Source organism: Ambystoma mexicanum, chromosome 3p (assembly GCF_040938575.1).
Source record: "Ambystoma mexicanum isolate Mex_15411 chromosome 3p, UKY_AmexF1_1, whole genome shotgun sequence".
Classification (NCBI taxonomy): Eukaryota; Metazoa; Chordata; class Amphibia; order Caudata; family Ambystomatidae; genus Ambystoma; species Ambystoma mexicanum.
This window is the reverse complement of record NC_090925.1, coordinates 1,030,999,295-1,031,021,393: the sequence shown is the minus strand read 5'-3', so window position 1 is coordinate 1,031,021,393 and position 22,099 is coordinate 1,030,999,295. Positions and strand designations below refer to the sequence as shown.

At 47.7% G+C, this 22,099-nt stretch overlaps 1 protein-coding gene across 1 annotated transcript in view; it reads right to left on the bottom strand.

Moving 5' to 3' along the window:
• Window positions 1-22,099, bottom strand: part of ACTR5 (actin related protein 5) — a 508,848-nt gene that overhangs the window by 83,915 nt on the left and 402,834 nt on the right. The window contains exon 8 of the mRNA XM_069652370.1: window positions 1,137-1,269. Coding sequence (XP_069508471.1) covers window positions 1,137-1,269 — 133 coding nt within the window. The remainder of the gene's footprint in view (window positions 1-1,136; window positions 1,270-22,099) is intronic.

The following is a 22,099-nucleotide window of genomic DNA, read 5'->3' as shown; positions in this document are numbered from 1 at the left end:
AATTATAAAGAAACTGCTTGAAACCCTTTTGATGAGGGTAGGTGGGGGAGTGCAGAGGGGAGAGGAGTCTTGCATTTCCACCACTGCTAGCAGGGAGGCTCTCCATTCACCTACTGAATGTCGCGTTGCACAGATGCCCTTGAACCAAGGCCAATCTGTCTCCACCAATAAACGTCACACAGTGGTCTCTGAAAAACAAAGCTCTGTTAGTACAAAAGCACCTAAAGACAACACTGCTAACGAAGGGGCGGCCAGGGGGGGTGCCCTACTGCAAGCGAAACACTTAGGACCTCGTACCAAGCCCAGTGGCTAAAAAATGCACTAGGCTAAGGGCAACCAAAGCCCAAGCTCACTGGTCAAGAAGGGGTAGGTGTAAGCCCACTGGCCAAGAACTGTTCCATAGCACTGCAATCTACCTCCATGGGGTCCCAAACCTACTATTAAACAAACCTGAACCCAGGGATGCCCTGCTAAATAAAAGCTTGCACTGGTTACGGACTGTAGGTGGTTGTGATTTTGTTTTAAGGGACACCCTGGCAGGATGCCGGAGACTAGCAAGCATTGGGCATAGCGCCCTTGACAGAAGACCGTTCCCCTAACTGGCGCAAACCTTACTCCCCTCGGAAGGGGAGTTAGTAGGGTTAATTGAGGGTGTCCCCAAGGTGCTGGAACTTGCTTGAAAGGGATGGGGCTCTCGTGATGACTCCTTTCATCTTATTATTTGTCTTGGTTACGTTTCATAATGTATTGCATTACGCTTGGCTAATGTAAATTGTATTAGAATGCATTGTGCTAGGATGTACTTTGATGCCGACACGGCAGAGTAAAGTTTCTTGATGATAACCTGTTCTGTGTTTTTTTCCAACTTTGAGAGTTCTCAGGCATCGCTTTTGCTCACTGTACTTTTCACAGATGGGAAATATCCATTTGCATTATCAGTCTTTGTCCCGCCCACATGGACTGCCCAGCACCGAAATGCTATGGCAATCCCTTCTGAACAAGAGTACCAACAACAACCCCATTACTCATATTCATTATCACTGTGCAGGTTTGGAATGTGCACTTTGAGGTTTTGGCATTTGCACAATATACACCGGGCAGTAGAATGTGTAGTGGAGGCCCCTAAAGAGAAGTACCTGGAACGTAGACTGGAATGGCCTCATTTCAAGAAGCTCCTTCTGGATCCTGGCCTTCATCCCTGGGTACATGACGTTGCCACCAGTCAGGAACACATTCTGCACTAGCTCCTCTTGCACATCTTTGGGGTACCTGCAGAAGGCAATTATTTTGTTAACCTTCCACGACTCCTAGTTTTGTCCAATATATGCATTTATTGAATGTGCCAAGTGGCCGACTATTAGGGGGGTACATTGTGGCGTTGAGGGGGTGTAGCTAGTGTTATTAGTCAGGCATTCCAAGATTGAGAAAAACAAGTATTGACAGGCTTCTTTTACTGCAGACTATTCAATATTTCACCATTATGTGCATCCCTACATTTACCAAACACATTAAATTGCATTTTTTTCTAGCACCTCAGGCCATATTCATCCAGCAAGTAAGTACTGCAAGTAAATTACATCACCCCACTCATGCTATTCAGGTTTTCTACCTTGGAAGTATGAAGGGCTATATAGGCCCTGCTGGGATTATACTTTACGAGTGCAGCTTGCACATAGAACTCAAAAGTGGTTGCTTAATTTACAGAGTTATTTTACCAGCACCCAGCATAATCTTAGTACACCTGGCTAAAGGAAAATACTCTTCGTTTAGTTAGCCTATCCCTTTATGATCCTTGGAGGGAGAGAGAAAGAAGAGTAATTCCCATTGTGAAAACATTTTAGAGTAAAACACATTCAACTGATTCTGAATTAGAAATAAAACACTAACTTAAAAGTCAGGATGTTAAAAGGCCTATCTTGCCCTATACTGTGGTGGGATTTCCCTACCGAAATAAAACTAAGGAAAGTCGTGTCAAAGAGTTCAACTTAATCTGTCTCTTTCCAAAACCTATATTTGCCCTCAAAGCTAATCTAAACAATGTGTGGGGATGTCAGCAACCAACAAAACAGTGTCCAACACATAGTTCTGAGTCTCGTCTGGTGCACAGCTTTCTTTCAGCTCTGTCCCCAAGTAAAAAGCAGTTTCAATACAAGTTTCAGAACAGCCTTTCTTAAATTCAGGATAATATGTTTTTGACCAATACTCTGGGTTCCCTTCCCCAAGTTCCAAATAACAATTTCAAACACACAGGATTCTTGAGACTTCATCCTCCAAACAATAGCCTCAGGGTTCCCTTCCCCAAGACTCAGTATTAATGTTACCATAATATTTTCAGTCTTCTTAAAATGGTTCACTTGCACCGTTAAAGTTCTGTTCACTTTATGGTTCAGTATGGTGGTTTTAAATCTCCATTCAGTTTTAATCCCCATATGTAACAGTTCTGATTATTAAGTTTTTATTCAGTTCTGAATTCAATTACCATGAGGTTGTACTTGTTCAGGCTTTCATTTGGTTCGAAATTCAATCAGTTCAACATGTTTAATATCATTGTAAGTTACCTTTAATCAGCATGATGGGGGGATTCAGCAGACCTCGCAACCTGAAACACGTATGCAAACTGAAGGACCTGGCCTACATTCTGGCCAAAAGGAGAATAGCCATGAGCTGGAAAGCAGCCTTCAGACCCAGATTAGAGGTATGGTGGAACGATCTCCTGAAATGGGCAGATGCTGAGACAGTAGCATGGTATGAGGCAGCTAATAGAGGGGAGGATAATGAAGTGGGAACTCTGATAGCATGGAGACAAATGGTAGCCACATTGTCGGGATCCTCCCATGCCAATTCCAGCGAATGCGGCACGCCCTAAAACGGCGAAAGGGAGTAACCCCAAGAGAAGGGCAGTCCGAAGAACTGAGGTGAAAGCTCGAGTTAAAGTGGGGGGTAGGGGGAAGACAATAATAAATAACATGCAAATGTATGCTAAGAGGCTTGTGACCGAAAATGTCGGGTGTGATGGTTTTGTTTTGTTTGTTGTAAAAACCAATGAAAATGTGTTTTAAAAAAAGGTGCCTTTAATGAAGTGGCCGGCATGCTGAGACTTTCAAAAACGTGCTTTCTTATGCACGTAAATACTCTGCTACAATGTATTCTTAACTGTTCAATAATTAACAAGGATTCACATCAGAGACCTTTGAAAACGTGCTCTGTCAAATGCGCAACTACTCCCGAAAGTTCAAGCACTTGCATACCAGGTTTCTCCTTTGATAGAAAATTGACAGTTGTGTCCACAGGTTTTCGAGCAGCGTAGATAATTCAGCCTTCTGCTCTCCGCCTCAGGGCTCCACCTCCTGCCCCTCGGGCACTTCTGCGTCAGCTTCTGTGCACAGGAGAACAAGCACTGAACACCAGAAAAGGGACAGGCCGCTGCACAGCTCACTTCCCTGGTTCCGATCAGTTCCACGGAGTCCCAGCTCCCAGGCCACACTTCCATGAACCGTCAGCATGCTTCACAAACAGCTCCCTGCTGCTTCTCTTGGCCTCTCTGCTGCTTCAACATCATCGTCACCGCCTCTCTCTGGGACTCTTGATTGGAGTGTCTTTTATACACCTGCAGCCCCTTGACAGGCTGCAGGTGCGAATCTCCAATGGGCCTTTCTGACCATAATCAAAAGGACATGCCTGACCCTGAATATCTTTAGCACCCATCTTCCTGATCCCAGTACCAGAGTGGTAAAAGCACCTAGTCTTCATTACACAGTTACCCCTTCTTCCCAGTACTGTCAATGGTCATATATTAAGTAGTCAGGGGAGTGGACTTACAATAGCCCATGAAGGCTGGGGAAGGGTTGGACTGTTAGTCAGTAGGGAACAGGGATACCATGTCGCACCCAAGGGCACAGCACTCAAAGACCCCAAGGACCCTCCACCCAGGTGATCCTCCCTCACTTGTCCACCCCAGGGTCAGGATCCAAAAGCAATAACCTTTCCCTGGCCACCTGTGGAGAAGAACTATGGGGAACAGGAGCGAGAATACTCTCCGGTTTCTCACACCATCTAACATCAGCCAAGCAGGCTGTGAGGGTGCGCCTCCATTCTATGAGGAACCAGAGGGAGTCCTCACTCCCCCCCCCCCCCCAGCATCCTCTGCTCAGGTGGCCAGGGAAAGGCCATCACTTTAGCATCCCAACCCAGAGGGTGGCTATGTGAGGGAGGATCACCTGGGTGGAGGGAACTTGGGTAATGGGGAGAGGACGTCCTTGGGTGAGACATGTCATGCTGAACCTTCCTGTCCAAACAGCCTTTGTAGGTTACCGTCAACCTTTTCCCCCTTTCTTCCTTTACAAATGGCCCTCCGAAATGCCATTTTTATACTGGGACGAGGAAGAGACCAACTGGGAGGATAGATCTTCATTTGGGCAGGATCAACACATCAGCCTACTCTTGTTAATACAAACACATATCAGCTCAATACCAAAATAAGAAAGAAGCAACCGGGTGTTATGCACACTTCCATGCATTTAAACTTCCCTAAAAACCATTGGTACCGAGGGCCTTGGAGGAGTGCAGTTGTAATAGCAAGGCATGTCCAGCTAATAGGTTTCAGCATGGTCAGGCAATCAGAGTTCAAGACTCACATCTGCAAGAATTTGCCAAGTCCCAGGTGTATAAAAAGGGTGACCGCCCAGCACAAGGAGAGAGACGGCTTGGAGAGAAGGACGCAGCCTGGAGGAGCAGAGCGACTTGGGAGAGGAACCAGCTTGAGAGAAGCCATGTACAGCAGGAGTGCAGAAAAGATGTCAGGGCCAAGGCTGGCCATGAGCGGGTCTGTGACCCTGCGGTCCTCCCTGCCCGGTGCTCACAGCAAGAGCTGTGGGGCACCAAAGCCTCCCGATCGTTGCAAGTCTCAAAACAGCTCGGTACCTTCCGCTGGGAAAGAGCGGAGCTACGTGTTACAGCATTTAAGGACGTTGAATGCTGCTCCTAACTCCCGCGAAAGGAAGGCAGACCGAATCTAAGCTGGGAAGCGAAGCCAAGAAACCTGAAGGAGCTGCCGCTCAATTCCAGAGAGTGACAAGAAGGGAACACTCATACCGGGGCACTGCGGGGACTGGAAACAAGCATCTGTGAATGCTGAACAAGCATAAGTACTATGGAAGGCTAAAGCTAGTACATTTAAATACTGAATAAGCTGCAAGCTATTACAAGTGCTTTTGAAAGTTGAAACACGTACAATTGAATAATGAAGTGACTGAAAGACAGTGCAAATATATTTGGATACTGTATAGAACAAAAAACAGTAATGAGCCTTTACGAAGGAAATAGAAGCAAGGTGGCACCAATGGGAATTACCACGGAATGAGAGGTGTGAAACAAGTGATGGCAACGCCAGAAAGCCATCATGAAGGATATGAAATGAAAGTGGTGGCCAAGTTAAAAGATTGCTACGAAAACGTTACGTGTAGTGTACCCAAAAATACCTCATGCTTCGAGGTCCCACTGGTTGTTTTTTTCTGCCATGAGGGAGCCTTATAGAGTGCGCGAGCGTGTACAGAAGAGAGCCGGCGCAAGAAGCCTATGTTCCTTCTACTCCACGAGGGGAGAAAGGGTGGGCGCATGTGAATCTAAGCAGATGGAATCATCAAAAATGCTGTTACGGTGAGTAATGCAGGTCTTCTGATGCTTGTGAATCTGTTTAGAATCACATGCTGTGCAGAGACTAGCAAGCAGTAGCCAGAGATGGTGGTGGGATATGAGAAGGAACAGTAGCAAAGGGATGTTTTAGCACCCCTTGTCCCACCTGAGAATCAGACCTATAGTGTGTATCCAGGCTGTAGTGTTGTGTACAGAACTCCAGGTTGCTGCTTTGCAAATTGAATCTAGAGCAACATTTGCAATGAATGCTATGATAGCCCCTGTGCCCCAGGTAGAGTGTGCTCTAGGCATGAAGGGTAGACTTCTCTTGGCAAGAGTGTAACAGTGTGATGCAGTTTACGATCCACTTAGAAGTAGCCGATTTAGAGACCGGGTCCCCTTCCCTAACAGCTGCCACTGAGACCAAGAACTGATTTGTTTTTCTTAGTGGCTTTGTCATTTCTAGATAGTAGATAACCACTCTCCTTACATCCATTGTGTGAAGGCTTCTTTCAGCCATGTTAGTGGGGTTCTGGAAAAAGGTGGGTAGTTCTATGGAATGGTTTACATGGAACATTAAGATAAATTTGGGCGCAAAGCAAGGGTGTGTGCACAAAACCACCTTGTCTTTGTGAATCGTGATGAATGGGTCCTGAACTGAAAGGGCCTGCAGTACAATAACTCTCCTTATAGAGTTGATGGCCACCAGAAAGGCAGTCTTGTAAATGAGTGCTTTAAGGCTAGCCTTGTGCATGGGTTCAAAGGGAGGTCCCATTAGTCTGGTAAGAACATTCAGGTCCCACCCGGGAACCAAATTGGAAATAGGGGGATGAAGTCTTTTTACCACCTCCATAAATGCTTTAATTACAGGAATTTTCCACCAGGAGACCTTGCTCTGGGACGTGGTGTACGCCGAAAGCACAACTAAGTGGATTTTAAGAGTATTAAAAACCAGTCCAGAATCTAACAGGTGTGTTAGGTAAAGGACGATATCTTTAGGTGAGCAATCGATAAGATTGACGCCCTTGACATTACACGAGATAACAAAGCGCTTCCATTTGCTGGAGTAGCAATGTTTGGTGGTAGGTTTCCGAGCCGCTCCGAGTAGGTCCATGCATCTGAGGGAGCTGAAGTTGCCCAAACTCTATGATCTCAGGCGCCACCAAGTTGAGTGTTTGAAGGAATGGGTGTAGTGTCTCTCTCCCTGATCTTGAGACAGCATGTTGTATGGGCACGGCAGCTTCCTGGGAGGGGAGACTGACATTGCCATGAGATGGGAGAACCAAGGTTGGCAGGCCCACACAGGGGCCACCAGGATTATCGGGACTGGTTCCTGGTGCATCTTGCGCACTATTCTGTTTAGCAGGGGAATCTGGAGGTTTGGGGGGATGTCATGATCTCTGCTTCCAAAAGATCAGGACTTGCCCGACTCCCTTGGAAGCAGACCCATAACCCCGGTTCCGAGTGCCAGCCAGTCCCAATTGGGACCTTTTGGACCCTGTCCTGGCGCCAGTGGCACCAGGCTCATAAAGATGCCCAGTCCCAGCGCTGGAAGCGCCGGGCTCATAATGCTTGGGTGGACTTACCTGCAGCAGACCATGCTGCTTACTTACCTGCCAGTTGAACCCCTGATCCTCTTCTGTTTGGGACTACTTTTCCTGTTGGGTGGGGCAGGAGCCACTCCCTAGGTTCAGAACACTGGAACTCTTCTGGAAAGCAGGAACTCTTTTCTTAGGCGTGGCTGTGGAAGGAGACACCTAAGCACTACAGGAGGCTATATAAACCACACCCGATGGATGAATCTTGCTTTGCGTTATTCTGCATTCTCTGCAGCAGAACGCTCATCGTGTCTTCTGCTTCTGATCCTGGGCCTAAGGGAACAAAGGCTTACCATCCTGGAATCCAGTCTTCAGCAGCACCTGTAAAGACAAAGAAAGAACAGGTTAGCACTACGGTCTTCAGTGGCAGCGCATCTCTTACCTGGTCCATCGGCTGTCACCAACGCCTCGCGCTGCATTCCGGCATCTGAAAGACAAAGGCTTACCTACTCTTCGCATGCTCCGGAGGTCTTCGCACTGCATTCCGGCATCTGAAAGACAAAAGCTTACCAGCTCTTCGCACGCTCCGGAGGCCTTCGGCGCTGCATCCCGCATCTGAAAGACAAAAGAAGGTGCGTTTAAAGACATTGGGCAACTTTATTACTCACGTGCCATTACGCCTTCCCACGCCGAATCCAGTGGGTATTCCAGCACCCTTCAGCTTCTCTAAAGCTCCGAACTTGTACCTGCAAGATAAAAGGGACAGTTAGTGCGCATCGTGAAGCAGGCTACAAGCGCTTACTTACGTGCCTCCAGGCGCTTCTATTCCTCACGCGGGTTCGATCCTCAACTCTCATCAGCCCGCCATCCGCCATCGCCGGAACCCTGCAAAACAAGAGATATCATTACAAAAGACTTTTAAGACATTTGAAGTGCCCAGAACTTACCGTTCGTGCAGTTAACGACGGACAGCAGTCCTCTGAGGTCAAGAGGCCTGCACCCTTATCCAGTGAAGAAACTGGTTACGGCACCCTGCCCCGAGGCAGATGGAGAGCTTGGCGTTCACTTACCTAAGGTGAGGGTGTTAACCTTTGGGGTTCTACAGGAGAAGAGAAAGGGAAGAGGAGAGAGGCACCCAATAACCCCAGTTCATTAATCCCATATTTTCTATCTGCAGACATCTTAATCTTCGAGTCAGACATACAGTGCACAGAGGTCCAGCCCAAAGAGCCAACCGTGTGTTACACATCACCTTTGAAGATACGGCATTCACCCAGTCAAGACCGGCGCCTCTGCGGGAATCAGGTGAGCGTTACAGGGGCATGGACAAACCTCCCAGACCATGTTCACCAAAGAACATTTCCCTTGGAGCGGTTCTGTGGGCATCTGGAGGTGTAATCTGGGCATTGGGCATTCTCCAGTGTGGCGAATAAGTCGATCTCTGGGAAGTCCCATTCTGTGAAGACGCTGAGTAAAATGTCCGCCTGTAGCCACCACCCGTGCTCTATGTGAAGGGGGGAAGTCTCTGCTGAGTATGTCTGCCAGACCATCGAGTTCCCCTGGAACATGTTGTGAAAGAAGGAACATGTGTTTGAGTGCCCACTTCCAAATGTTCTGGGACAGTTTGGACAGCTGTCTAAGTAGTACATGGCTGTAGTACTGTCTGAGGACTAGAACGGTTTCCCCTGGAGGTGTGTTTGGAAGGCCTTGAACACTGCTAGTAGTTCAAACAGGTTGATGTGATTGGATACTACTGCTGGCGATCACACACTGCGCTGTCTGTTGAAGAAGGTGAGCTCACCACCCCGTAAGAGATGCGTCTGACGACAGTGGCTTCTACTGGGCATAGTAGTGGTGACGGCTTTCCATTGCAGAAGGTTTTTCCCTTGACCACCACTGCAGAGACTGAACAAGGGCTACTGAGACAACCACTAGATCGTCCCACTAGCCGCTGGCCTGACACGATAGGCTCGAGAGCCACTCATGCATGGGGCGCATGCGAGCGTGAGAAACTAGGTAGACGCTGGAAGCCATCATCCTCATCAGTCGCATGGCTTTGCATACAGTCACTTGGTGACTGGCTACGTAGTGAGGGATCTGGAACAGCATGTTTTGGACCCTGTCGGAGGGGAAGATTAGCCCGTCTTCTGTCTGAATTAGAGCCCCCAGAAACTGATTTTTTCTCGTTGATGGAGAATCCTAGGTTGAGAGCAGATCTACTGTCCTCTGGGTATTTGTCTGGCATGTTCCATATGAATCCCCTCTTATGAGCCAGTCGTCGAGGTAAGGATAGACTGGGATGGATTGAATGCGCAGGTGAGCCGCTACTACCGCCAGCACCTTTGTGAACACCCTTGGGGCTGAGGCAATGCCGAAGGGGAGAACCTTGAACTGATAGTGGGTGTCCTCTATCATGAACCTGAGGTACTGTGTGTGCGCTGGCAACATTGATTTATGAAAGTATGCATCTTTCATTCCCAATGTGGCCATATAATCCCCCTGCTGCAGCAGCGGGATTACCTCCAGAAGTGTTGGCATCCTGAACTTTTGAGGTTTGGCATACTTGTTCACGGCCCAAGTCTAAAACAGAGCACATGGTGAGATCCTTTTCGGGTACCAGGAAGTACACTGAATAAATACCGTTGTTTACCACCGCTTGCACACACTATTGATGGCGGGTCGGCAACCAAGGCTCTTTTAGAAGGAACGCCCATTCCAGAAAGGTGCCCAGTCGCATGCCGTGCCTGTGGTTGCGTGGAGGGTGTAGAACGGCGAGGTTCGGCAGGTGCCGCTGAAACTTGTCGCTGTGGTGTAATTTCCCCATGACAGTGCCGGTGTCCTTTCTATCGGGGCCAGGGATGGGCATCTAGGAGAACACAGGCTCTGGAGGTCGAATGCTTCCAAATCGGTGTCATGACTGCCAACAGATTCGTCGTCCGAAGCGATGTCGGTGACAGGAGAAAGGCCTTCGGCCTGCATAGCACAGGCCACCCACCATTTAGTCTGCCTGTCTTTCAAGATCTTCGGTCGAAGGAGCCTACAAGCCTTGCATGAGCGCTCGTCGTGGTCACGAGGAAGACAGATGGCGATGGGTGTCCTTCCAAGGAAACTTGCTGCTACATGACGGGCAGAATTTAAAGGGTGTCCTCTCCATAGCATAGGGTAGCAGCAGCCAGACCAATAAGAGAAAAAGAGGGGTGCAGGAAATGCATTCTCCTATAGGAATAAAACCCAGGTCCCCACACTCCCTACTGTAAGGGCTTGGCCGGAGGCCACGCAGTTGACAGTCTTCGAGCAGATGTAGATGTCAGCGGCGGCAGGAAACCCACAAAGCAGCCGAAGATCATCGAAGTGACTAGACGTCCGTAGGGTGTGGAAATAAACATTAGCAATATAAACTCTTACGAGCTCTGCATAAGCGACCAACTAGGTTGGTGGAAAAAAAACAATCAGTAGGGACCTCGACGCGTGAGGGATTTTGGGTGCACTACACATCACATTGAGGATAGTGCACCAGTCTTGCCTTTTTCGGAAACCTTTGAGGGCCACTATACATAAAGTATGGGGAAGTACAACAGGGGCAACCTGTTAACTTATCAGAGCAAATTGTACTGGCCAGAGTAGAAGAGCAGCTCCCATCAAACAGAGGAGAGTTAAAAATTGATCTCACCCTAGTACAGAAGTGAAGCAACAGCTGTCATAGCTTTGATGACCATCTTGAAGCAGTAAGGGTAATGCCTTGTATTTGTACGGCGTGCCGCCACACAAGTATTGCTTATCTTTGACATTTCCAATATCCCAGCTTTGCTGCCTCAGAAAATAAATTTCAGCAGGGGGGCGCTGTGCTTCGATGTCTGTCGAGTCGATGTCCCTCAGAGGCCTCCGACTTGACATCGACATCAATGCAGGTATACGTTGCACGCGTAGCACCCGTTGGCCTTAGTTTTGTTTTCACAAGTGGAGCATTACTTTGCGTTCAACGGTTACTCCCCTTGAGAGAGCTTAAACTGCAACCGCAAGGGAAATTCTACAGCGGGGTAGGTTGGGAGGGGTAATAAGGAATAAGTGGGAGGAACATCCAGTCGAAAGAACGTTACCAAGGGTAAGTAACTTGTTCTTGGAATGGATTGTGTCCCCCCCCCACGTATTCCTCATCTTTGAAACACTTGCAAAGCAGTTTACGTTATTTGTAGGTGGGAGTAGAAATTAGTGTGGCATCCATATTTTATATATGCACTGAATGCAATACTGCTTTTCCAAACGCAGAATCTTGGCCCGAAGAGAAGTCCAAACTGTAATGTTTAGTAAAGTTGTGCACAGACTACCCTGTGGCAGCTGCACATACATCTTATCAGAACTCCCCTCTGCAAGGCAGACGAAGTTGCAATGCCCTTGGTCGAATGGGCTCTTAGATGTTTTGGAGGGTCCTTATGATATATCATAGGTTATGTAGAACGCGCTTAATACCCAGAGGTTTCTAAGCGCGGACCCGGGGATTGAAACTGTGTTGCTCTGTCGTCTTGCTTCCAAGGCGAGCATGTTGCCCCTGAGCTATCCTCCCGAGATCTGCCAGTTACCTGCCAGTTTGTAATATTCTGATATTGTTAGTATAATCCAGCTGGATATAGTTTGCTTGGTAATGGCCAGTCCCAATTTGTGACCTGAATAGCCCACAATTAACTGGTCATCCCGTCTTAATTTTGCCAATCTGGAGATGTAAAAGCTAAGTGCACGTCTAGGGTCAAACCTGTGAAGTCTCTTCCTTCCCCAGAATTGGAGGAGGATAAAAAGATGGTAAGGTTATTTTCTGAGCAATCAAACTCAGAAACAATTTTGGGGCGAATAGTAGCCTTCACTTTTAGTACCACTCTGTCTTTATGAAAGACAGTATGAGGAGGCTTGCAGGATAAAGCCTGCAGCTCACTCACTCTTCGGGTTGATGAAATTGCCACTAAGAAGACAGTTTTCAGAGTTAGAAGCCTTAATGGACAAGAATGTAGAGGCTCGAAAGGAGCTCTCATTAAGTAGTTTAACACCAATTTGAGATCCCACAGTGGGACTTGAAACGGGATTGGAGGGAAAACAAGTAGGAGACTTCCTCCGAAGTGTGTTTAAAAATAGAAAGCGCTGCCAGACATCCCTTGATGGTACAAATCTGGAGCCGCAAATTTGCCAGCTATAAATAGAAAGGATAACACTATCGGTGTATTACATGAGAAAGGGTCAACAGTTTTATCTCTACACCAGCTGCAGAGCATATTCCAACGACAGCGGTATAAAAATTTGGTTGCTGGCCTTCTGGCCGAAAGCAAAATCTCCATTACGCCATCCGGGAGGTCCCAATCCTTGTATCTCAGCCTCTTAGAAATCATGCGTGAAGGCTGAGAGTCCCGATATCCGGATGGAGAACCCAACCCTTCTCTTGCGAGAGAAGATCCTTTCTTTGTGGACCACGTATTGGAGGGCAGATGGACGTCCAGAAGGTCTGGGTACCACGTCCTCCTGGCCGCGTCCGGGTCAGCTAGGATCATGGATTTCCTGAACTTTCTCAACCTCATGAGGAATGATGGGGATTGGAGGAAAGGCGTATAGGAGTGGAAATTCCCAGTCCACCACAAACACATCGCCTAGAGCTCCTCTCAGGGGGAAATTCCCCTTGAGCAGTACAGTTCACACTTCTGGTTGGCACTGGTTACGAACAGGTCCACTTGAGGGGTCCCCCAAAGGGTGAAGATCTCTTGAAGGACTTCCTGCGCTACTTCCCACTCGTGGTAAACTGTGTTCTGCCTGCTCAGAGCATCTACCATTGTGTTCTTCTCTCCGGCTAGGTGAATTGCAGATACAGATATTCCTTCTTGTATTGCCCAAAACCAGAGCTGCATTGCCTCTCTGCACAGTGGTAGTGAACCTACAACTTCTCTTTTGTTGAGGTAGTAAATGGCCACTGTGTTGTACGTCATTATCAGGGCATTAATTCCCCGTACAGATGGCAGAAAGACCTTCAGCGCTAGTTTGATTGCCCTCAGCTCTAACAAAGGTTTATAATGTAGTTTCGACTCCGATGGAGACCAACGACCACTGATGGTCAAATCGTTGGTATGTGCTCCCCACCACGTGAGTGAGGCGTCAGTCACTATGGTTATCTCCGGCCATGGTTCCCAAAACGATTCTCCTTTCAAGATGTTCTCCCGACAGGCCCACCACTGAAAATCCAGTGACACACTGTTTGGGATTTGTAGGAGATCTGACATTCCTCCTGAAAATTGAGACCACTGGGTCCTGAGAGCCCACTGAAGAGATCTCATTCTCAGGCGAGCCTCTGGCACCAGAAAAATGCAGGATGCCATGAGGCGTAGCAACCTCAGAAAATCGAAGGCCAGTAGATGTTGGGCATTCTGGAATTTTATCACCATCTGCAAAATGTCTTGAGCCCTCACCTCAGGCTTTTCCCAGGGATGCATCCAGGACTGCTCCGATGAATTGGAGCCTTTGGGATGGTATCATGTGGGACTTCTTGAAGAAGAGGGAGAAGCCCACCTTGTGAAGAGAGTGATAGGTGGAGCGGAGATGTTCCAGGGACTGTTCTGGGGATCTTGCCCTGATCAGCCAATGGTCTAGGAAGGGGTAGATGCGAATCGCCCCTCTCCCGAGACTCGCTGCCACCACCACCATTAGCTTGGTTAAAACCCTCGGGGCAGAGGATAGCCCAAATAGCAGAACCTGAAACTGATAATGAGAACCGCCAAAGGCGAACCTCAGGTACTGTCTGTGCTTGTGATTGTGATGCTGGAAATGCATCGGAGAGACAGGGACTCTGTATCCTTGTCCTTTACTGCATTTTATTGTATGTTCTGTCGTGTTTTCCGCGCAAGAGTCCATGTGGGACTCCTGGCAGTGCGGCTCTCTTTTGGTTTGGTGTACAGACCCATAGGATACCCTTATGGCACCCATGGGTGGGGTACAACCCTATGCACCTAGTGTATGTTTTTGGGCACCTGTGTGTGACCCACAGAGCAGGGTACGGGCTGGTGGCAGCTCCGGGCTGAATTGACAGGTGCCCTGAGCATCCTCCATTTTGGGATGCCCGGGCCCTGTCATTAGAATCGGTAGATTCCTGATGGAAACAAGATGGCCCCCGTAGCCTCTTGCCTTCCATCGCCTGTAACCTTGATCTTCCCGAAGTCGCGGGAAGCACCGACTCTGTTCGTTCCCCCCGACTGGCTTTTGGGTGGAAGTTCCATATATGGTAGTGTGGGGAAGTGCCGACCCGAATGGCTGGAGCCTTCCTAACGACCGTATGTTGTGGGTACACCTGTGGGTGGGACCTGGGTGAATGAAGTTTGTGACGAATATACACTTCTTGTTGTGGATGTCTGGTATCTGGTGTTTGACACAATGACTGAGACAGCCCTGCCCGAAACTGGTATGAATGCAGTGTGTAGTGTTGAATGGCGTGGTACTTGTCCAGATCCACATTCTGTGTTGTGAGTGTATGGATGGAGAAGAACGGCCTGAATGCACCGATTGGCTGACTGACTGCTGAACGCCCTTCTGAATGATTGGTTGCCCGAGTCTGACCCAGCAGAATGAATGGGAGATCAACCAGTATATCTGGGGGCCTCACACTGCTAGCAATCGTTCAGAAGCTGAAGAGAAACTGGAGTTGAAACTAAAGCTCGACCTTGAAGCCCTGATGGAAGAGAAAAATTGCTGTTGCTCTTCTTTGCCGATCTGAAAGCGGTTGTGTCTCCAAGAACTGATCCAAGAGAGGACCTGGTAAGGAGACCTCTCCCCGAGCTACGAGGGACCATCGTGCACCAGCTGATCTTTGCCAAAGCTCCCTGGTAGACAGACCTACGAAAGGCTGCCGACCGGAGACTGGGATTGCCGCGGAATCCCAAGGAGAAGCGCCCGGACTGTTGTCCGTCACCATCGACCTGCACCATCGCCGACCGGAGCCGCAGTGCTCTCATTGCCCAAGAACATTTAATCCAAGGACGCTCATCCGCCCCGTCGACCACTTTGTCCCGCTGCAGAAAGTCGAGGCCGTCGAGGTGCCGAGGAGCATCGACCGGTGAGGTTCCCACCACCTAAAAGACCACAGAGATGCTGACGACTCGACGCCCTTGCTGGGCCACAGTTCTTCAAACTCTTTGCGGTCCTGAACTATCGACATTGAGGTGCCCCGCATGCCTCTTCCTTGTAGGACGTCTAGGCTCCGTCTACGAGCACCGCTAGGAACGAAGCTGCCACTTCACCACCTTAGTTCACCCTGTTCCTCACCCGACGACCTGTGGCTCCTGCCTTAAAGGGAGTGCACTTATGAAGGGCCGTTGATTTACCAACAAGGAACTCTACAACACCAGCTTGTGTGCCTAATCCCCTTCCAGACCCCTTATCCCAAACAGTGGTACCCGTGGGATGCGCTGTCCCTGGAAAGCTCACCTGTTGATTAGTTTAGGCGGGCACTCCGTCCTGCTGCTTCTGTCAGGGGTGCTTGTATGATATGGACCGAGTTCCTTCACTGGTCCCTTGCTTGCACGTGGTAGCCCAGTCCTGCTGCGACTAAGCCACTATACTTCAGGTAAAGTGTTCCTGTTTGCCTTTATCTTTCCTTGTCTGTTTTTTTTGTATTGTAAAGTTTGTTGTCTTGTATTGCTGTCCGTTCCACTTTTGATGTTTGCTCTTTTGCTTTCTTCCTTTGCAGGTGATGTTGCCGGCCCGGCAGAAGCTGAGGAGCTCGAGGCGGAAGCCAGAGGGAAATTGTTAACTAGGGGGTGAGCAGGGTTCGAACGCGGCATGGCCCTAGGATGGATGTTCTAACTTTGTCCTCCTCCTTCACAGGCTCGGAGTTGGTGGATGCGGAGCGCAGTGCTGCAGCGTCGTGCTCAAGATCACTGCATGTCAGGAGAGGAGTCTGCAGATAAAGCGATGAAGCACTGGTTTCCTAGAGGTGAGTATGCAGAAGAACGCCTGGTAAAGGTAAGTAAACTGGTCCAATCGGCGGTGAGCGTCACGTCGCACGCGAGTGCACAGTACGCGAAGCACCGGCCTTAAGGATGGAGCAGCTTATATAGCTCATCTTCTGAAGCCGCGCCCACCAGGTTCAGCCTGCCTGCCACACCTGATGAGTCAGCACATGAAGACGGGGCCTAGGGAACCACACCCGATGAGTCAGCACATGAGGATGTATCAGCTCCTGGAAAGTTCTTGTAAAATAAAAGCACTCCTACACTGAATTAAAGTGTTCCTGCTCACATCTCTTTATGAGCCTGGCACCAAAGGCGCCAGGACTGAGTCCAGCCAGGCCGGGTCCCTGTGTTTATGGGTCCCAAAGGGACATAAGTGAGTCAAGTGACCCATTGCCCCCCCATCACTAGATGGTGTGGTTTTTGTGTTCTGGGGCCTGTGGCCATGACACTATTGAAAAGACTTGTGAACAATATATGGACTGGGCTTGTGATATATCTTTATTCTACAGGTTGCCCAAGTGGGGGGGATCTCCACACAGAACTGTGTCTAGGTAAGGGGCCAGTGTTCTAGTAGCCAATTGTTCTAAAAAACTGCTTTCCTCTTATATCTATTGTTGGTTTCCTTTACAAACTGATTTGTGTGACATTTAACCGTACAGTTGATGCACTTTAAAGAGATTAAATAGTGATTGTGGTACCACGTAGAACTGTATAGATTTGCCATTGTAGATAACCAAGTACAAAGTGAGTTATTGTGATATTGTATATAACCTTGAACGTTACATAAACACTGTTTTAACTAATACATTGTGCGGACATTCCTTTGTGGGTGCTTGGGGACTACACTGTACTTAAGAACCAGCCTGCATCACCTGCCAAGAAGCTAGGCCCTGATTGCTCGTCCATTGCTACCAACAATAGAGAATCTGTGCCTCTCCTCTACCAAATAGAGAGCAGGAGTACAGACTCCCCCCCCCAGTCTTTACAGTGATGGATCGGCACATGAAAGTAAGCATTCTGGAGGTCCTATGATACCATCCAATCCTGAAGCTAGAGGGCCTGAAGGATCTGAGAAAGGTTTACCATCTTGAACTTGTCCTTCCTGAGGAACTTGTTCAAGTCTCTTAAGTCCAAGATGGGTCGCAAACCTCTTTCCTTCTTGGGAACTAGAAAATATGGGGGGTACCAACCTATGTTCCTCTCCGGTACATGTACTGGTTGTATAGCACCTTTCTCTAGCAGGGTTAAACTCTCCTGCTTAAGGAGCGGATCTGGAACCTTCAAAGAGTTGTTCCCCGGTGGATGACAGGTTGTTGCAGGAAAGGTAGGCAGTAACCTTGGGCAACTGTTTCTAATGCCCAAGCATCTGAAGTATTAGCCTGCCATTCTGTCAGATGCTGCGTCAACTGTCCTCCTAATGCAGTCTTGTGAACAAAGACCTAAGAGGTTTTGGAGCAGCTGACGCAGTGGCTGAAGGTAAGGCAGCCGCTGCTGTTGCGGTCTTAGTACTTCTTCCCCATCCACCACAGGGGAATTGTCTTTGTCCTCTTTGAGCTGGCTGTCCTCTGCCTCTTCCAAATCTCGAGTAATGGCAAAAGTACCTACCCATCCACGGCGTACCTGTGGGGCGGTTTGGAGTTTGTCTTATTGCAGCTCCAAGGGATTTTGCCGCTGCCTTGGAAGTTTGCAGCTTCTCCAAACTCTCATCAGCTTTTTTTTCCAAATAAATGCGTGCCATCAAAGGGCATGTTGAGAAGCCTGGATTGTATGACTGGGACAAATTCTGACTATTGCAATCAAGCAAATCTGTGCTGACACTGTCAACAGAGTTGAGACCAGTCTGGAGGGTTTCGCACATTGCGTCTTTCCCATCCTTGACAATGTCAAGGAAACCGCCTTGCTCCTCCCCCTCAGGGATATCATCAGCCGCCAAAGAAATGCAATCCCAAAGGGTGTATGTGAACCTCGCTAGCGTGCACGTAGCATTGGCAGATTTTAAAGCCATACTGCCGGCCAAAAAAACCTTCTTGGCCATGGCTTCATAGCATTTGTCGTCACTATCCTTGGGTATCGTAGGATAGGCATTTTGTCTACCTGTGGCAGTGGCTGCTGCACTACAAGGCTTTCTGGTGTTGGGTGCTTGGAGGGGTAAAAAGGGTCAGAGCTAGAAATTCTGTACTTAGCTGTCGGCTTTTTATTTACAGGTGGAATAACCTCTGGTGCCTCCCAATCAGAAGCAAAGCAGAAAAGGTGGGCACCACACTTATTTGTACGTGTAGTCCAAAGTAATCGTGTATTCTCTATTAAGGTATTTTTTTAGGAGCTGACTGAAATAAGTCCAGAGACACCCAGACTTCAAATAACTGTGAGGCAAAAAAGCTAGGTAAAAATATCCGGCTATTCAGTCGCTCTCTAATGTTACCGCAACTAAGAGTTTTCAAGAAAAGTATGTTTCTCTCTGATGCTAGTTCCAATGTATTTCACAATTTCTTTTGCAGTAAATCAGCCGTAGTCATCAATTTCAAAATTAGCTATATTTAGTTATGTTCACTAAATGCTTCTTAGCGAGGCAGACATCAAGGCATGTACATATAAAAGGTCCTAATGCCAATGCATTTTGGAAAATCATTCCTGCATCAGGGCGAATCTCAGTCTACAATCATACAGTAACAGCAAATTCACAATTTGGTAAGGATAAATAAAGTAAAGTAAACACATACCATAGGTCCCATGTTTCATATTGTTTTCAGCACATATAACCAAAAGAAGAGCTTCAAGAAACGTGTGTCAATTGCATAAATAACCAACTTAACAGAGTTATCTGCATATATGAAGAGCCTGACCCATATTACTTGCGTAAGCAATTGTATTGCGGTCATCTTTGCGCGAGTGCTCAAGCGATGCTAAACGAATCCTTACTGTGGCGTGGACGCCGTAGTGTAGATCACAAGAGCTAATAAGGGCATATGTCCCAAGTTAATATCTTCCCTTGACCCTTGTCATCAAGGTACCTTTATTGCGAGTATCCCCTCACTCGCCTACCAGCATTCGTCGAGTGGCCAAACACAAACGCATCTCAGCTTCCAGCTAGAATCCGTTGCTAAGGCAACGGGACTATTGTGTGTTCCGCCGTCAAGCGTGGCGTTAAAGATTCTGTTATACACACTGTTCTATCAGTATTTGCGTTTACACAGGGGTTAATAAAAAATAATGGAGATATTAACAGTCCATAATTCATTAATCCAGGTGGTGATATATGTAGTGTAAAATTTAGTAGCACAATTGTGGGCGTTCCCGGTCATCATGGAGATCCCAGCCACAGAGCAGAGCTCCATTCCTGCGATCTCCACAGCGACCAGGGCGCCAAACCAGACCCACTCATAAATACTTTGTTTACCAGGCGTATGGGCGCTGCATCACTCGGCACCCCACGCCCCAAGCCCCTGTTGGTACGCTCAGGACGGTACTTCTGGTACATTGTACATGGCGTTGCACAGTTTCATTTTCCAATGTGTTAAGTGTGCATAAATTGCACAGTTCCATATGGTAACTTGCTTATTGCTTACCAGGCATATGGGTGCCGCCTCACACGGCACCTCACGTCCCAAACACTTGTGAGGGTGCTCGGGACTGTACACCTGGAACACTGATTGTGGCATTGCACAAGTTCATTTGCAAAAGTATTCAGTATACTTGAGATAGTACCTGTGAAGATCTCAATATAGATTGATATTATATATCTATTAACCAATTCTCTTCTCAGCTAGTATGTTAGTGTGTATACACAGTTAGTAATGATGACTTATTTTACAAACCCAAATCACAGTCAAATACTTTTGATTCCATGACTTAAATGTCGTAATATAAAATGAGAATCACATATTCGAGCCCCATAAATGGCCATGGGTCCATGTCATAATCATAATCAGAAAATGTAGATGTAACAATGGAAATGTATCCCCTCATTCAATCCGTTCGGGGTAAGGGACCCTAATTTGTCTATCCAAAATGTTTCTCTTTGATCTAGTCTGAGGTCGATGTCTTCATGCAGGTTGTTTTTCAATACCACTTCAAGGATTAAAATTCTTATTTGAGTCAAGTTATGTCCTTTTTTGATCCAGTGACGTGCTACTGCTGAATTTAGGTTGCCATTCCTTATGCATGAACGATGTTCATTCCAGCAGATTTCTGCTGATCGTGCTGACTTCCCTACATAATACTGCCCACAGGGGCATTTGATCCCGTAGATGTTGGTGCTGTCGCAGGTGCCAAAAGTTTTTAGTTTGATTTTCTCACCTGTGCATGGATGGTAAACAATGTCACCTTTGAGTACAAAACTGCAGTTGGTGCAATGTAGACAGGGAAATGTCCCTGTATGTTGTGTAGCCAGTTCCTTAATAGGTGGTTTGGTTCTTACTAGTTCATTACATAAATTGTGGCTTCTCTGGAATGCAGAAACCGTAGTTTCCAGAAAAAGATGTTGTACCTTACATCGTCTTTGAAAATTCTGCATTGTTTTCTAAGGGTGTTTTTAATTCTACTGCTCTGTACTGAGAACTGACACATGCTGGTGTTTTCAATTCCTTCGTGTCTTTTGTTTTGACTGATAGTAATGTTTCCCGGTCAATGGTGTTAATCCGCTGCGTTGTGGATTCAATCTCCTCTTTCTTATAGGTCGGGCTAGGAACTGTATGCCCATATCTGGTTGTTGAATGTAATCAGTGTCACTGGCAATCCTCTTTATCCGCAGTAGTTGGCTGTAAGGTAGATTGAGGATCAGGCTTGGTTGATGGAAGCTTAGACGGTGTAGCAAATTATTCCCGTCTGTCGGTTTACGGAATAAGTTGGTGTTGTACCCCTCACTGTTGATTTTCACTCTGACATCCAAAAAATTGATTTCTTTTCTGGAAACCTCTCTAGTGAAGTGGATTCTGCGGTCAATGTTGTTTATATACATGAAAAAGTTGTCAAATTCTGCCTCTGTTCCTGACCATATTCCAAAGATGATATCCATGTACTGCACCCATAGGTGGATGCACTTCTTCCTTTGTGGTTTATTCAGCACATGATCTGTTTCATATTTATGCATGAAACAATTTGCGTATGTGGGGGCCATGGTGGCCCCCATGGAGGTACCAGAAATCTGTAGATAATAAAGGTGTAACGCTCACCTGATTCTCGCAGAGGCGCCGGTCTTGACTGGGCGACTACCGTATCTTCAAAGGTGATGTGTAGCACCCGGTTGGCTCTTTGGGCTGGACCTCTGTGCACTGTATGCCTGACGTGTAGAGTAAGATGTCTTAGGTAAGTGAATGCCGAGCTCTCCATCTGCCTCGGGGCAGGGTGCTGTAACCAGTTTCTTCACTGGATAGGTAGCGCAGGCCTCTTGGCTTCAGAGGACTGCTGTCCGTCGTTTACTGCACGAACGGTAAGTTTCGAGTCATTCAAATGTCTTTAAAGTCTTTAGTAATGATGTCTCTTGTTTTGCAGGGTTCCGGCGATGGCGGATGACGGGCTGAAGTGAGTTGAAGATGGAGCCCGTGTGATGAATAGAAGCGCCTGGAAGCACGTAAGTAAGTGCTTGTTGCCTGCTTCACTATGCGCTCTAACTGTCTTTTTATTTTGCAGGTACGAGTTCGGAGCGGCTGCAGGGTGCCGGAATACCCACTGGATTAGTTGTGGAAAGGAGTAATGGCACGTGAGTATTAAAGTTCCCCAATGTCTTTAAACGCACCTTGTTTTGTCTTTCAGATGCGGGATGCAGCGCTGAAGGCCTCCGGAGCGTGCGAAGAGTTGGTAAACTTTTGTCTTTCAGATGCCGGAACGCAGTGTGAAGACCTCCGGAGCGCACAAAGAGTAGGTAAGCCTTTGCCTTTCAGATGCCGGAATGCTAACCTGTTCTTTCTTGTCTTTATAGGTGTTGCTGAAGACTGGATTCAGGATGGTAAGCCTTTGCCT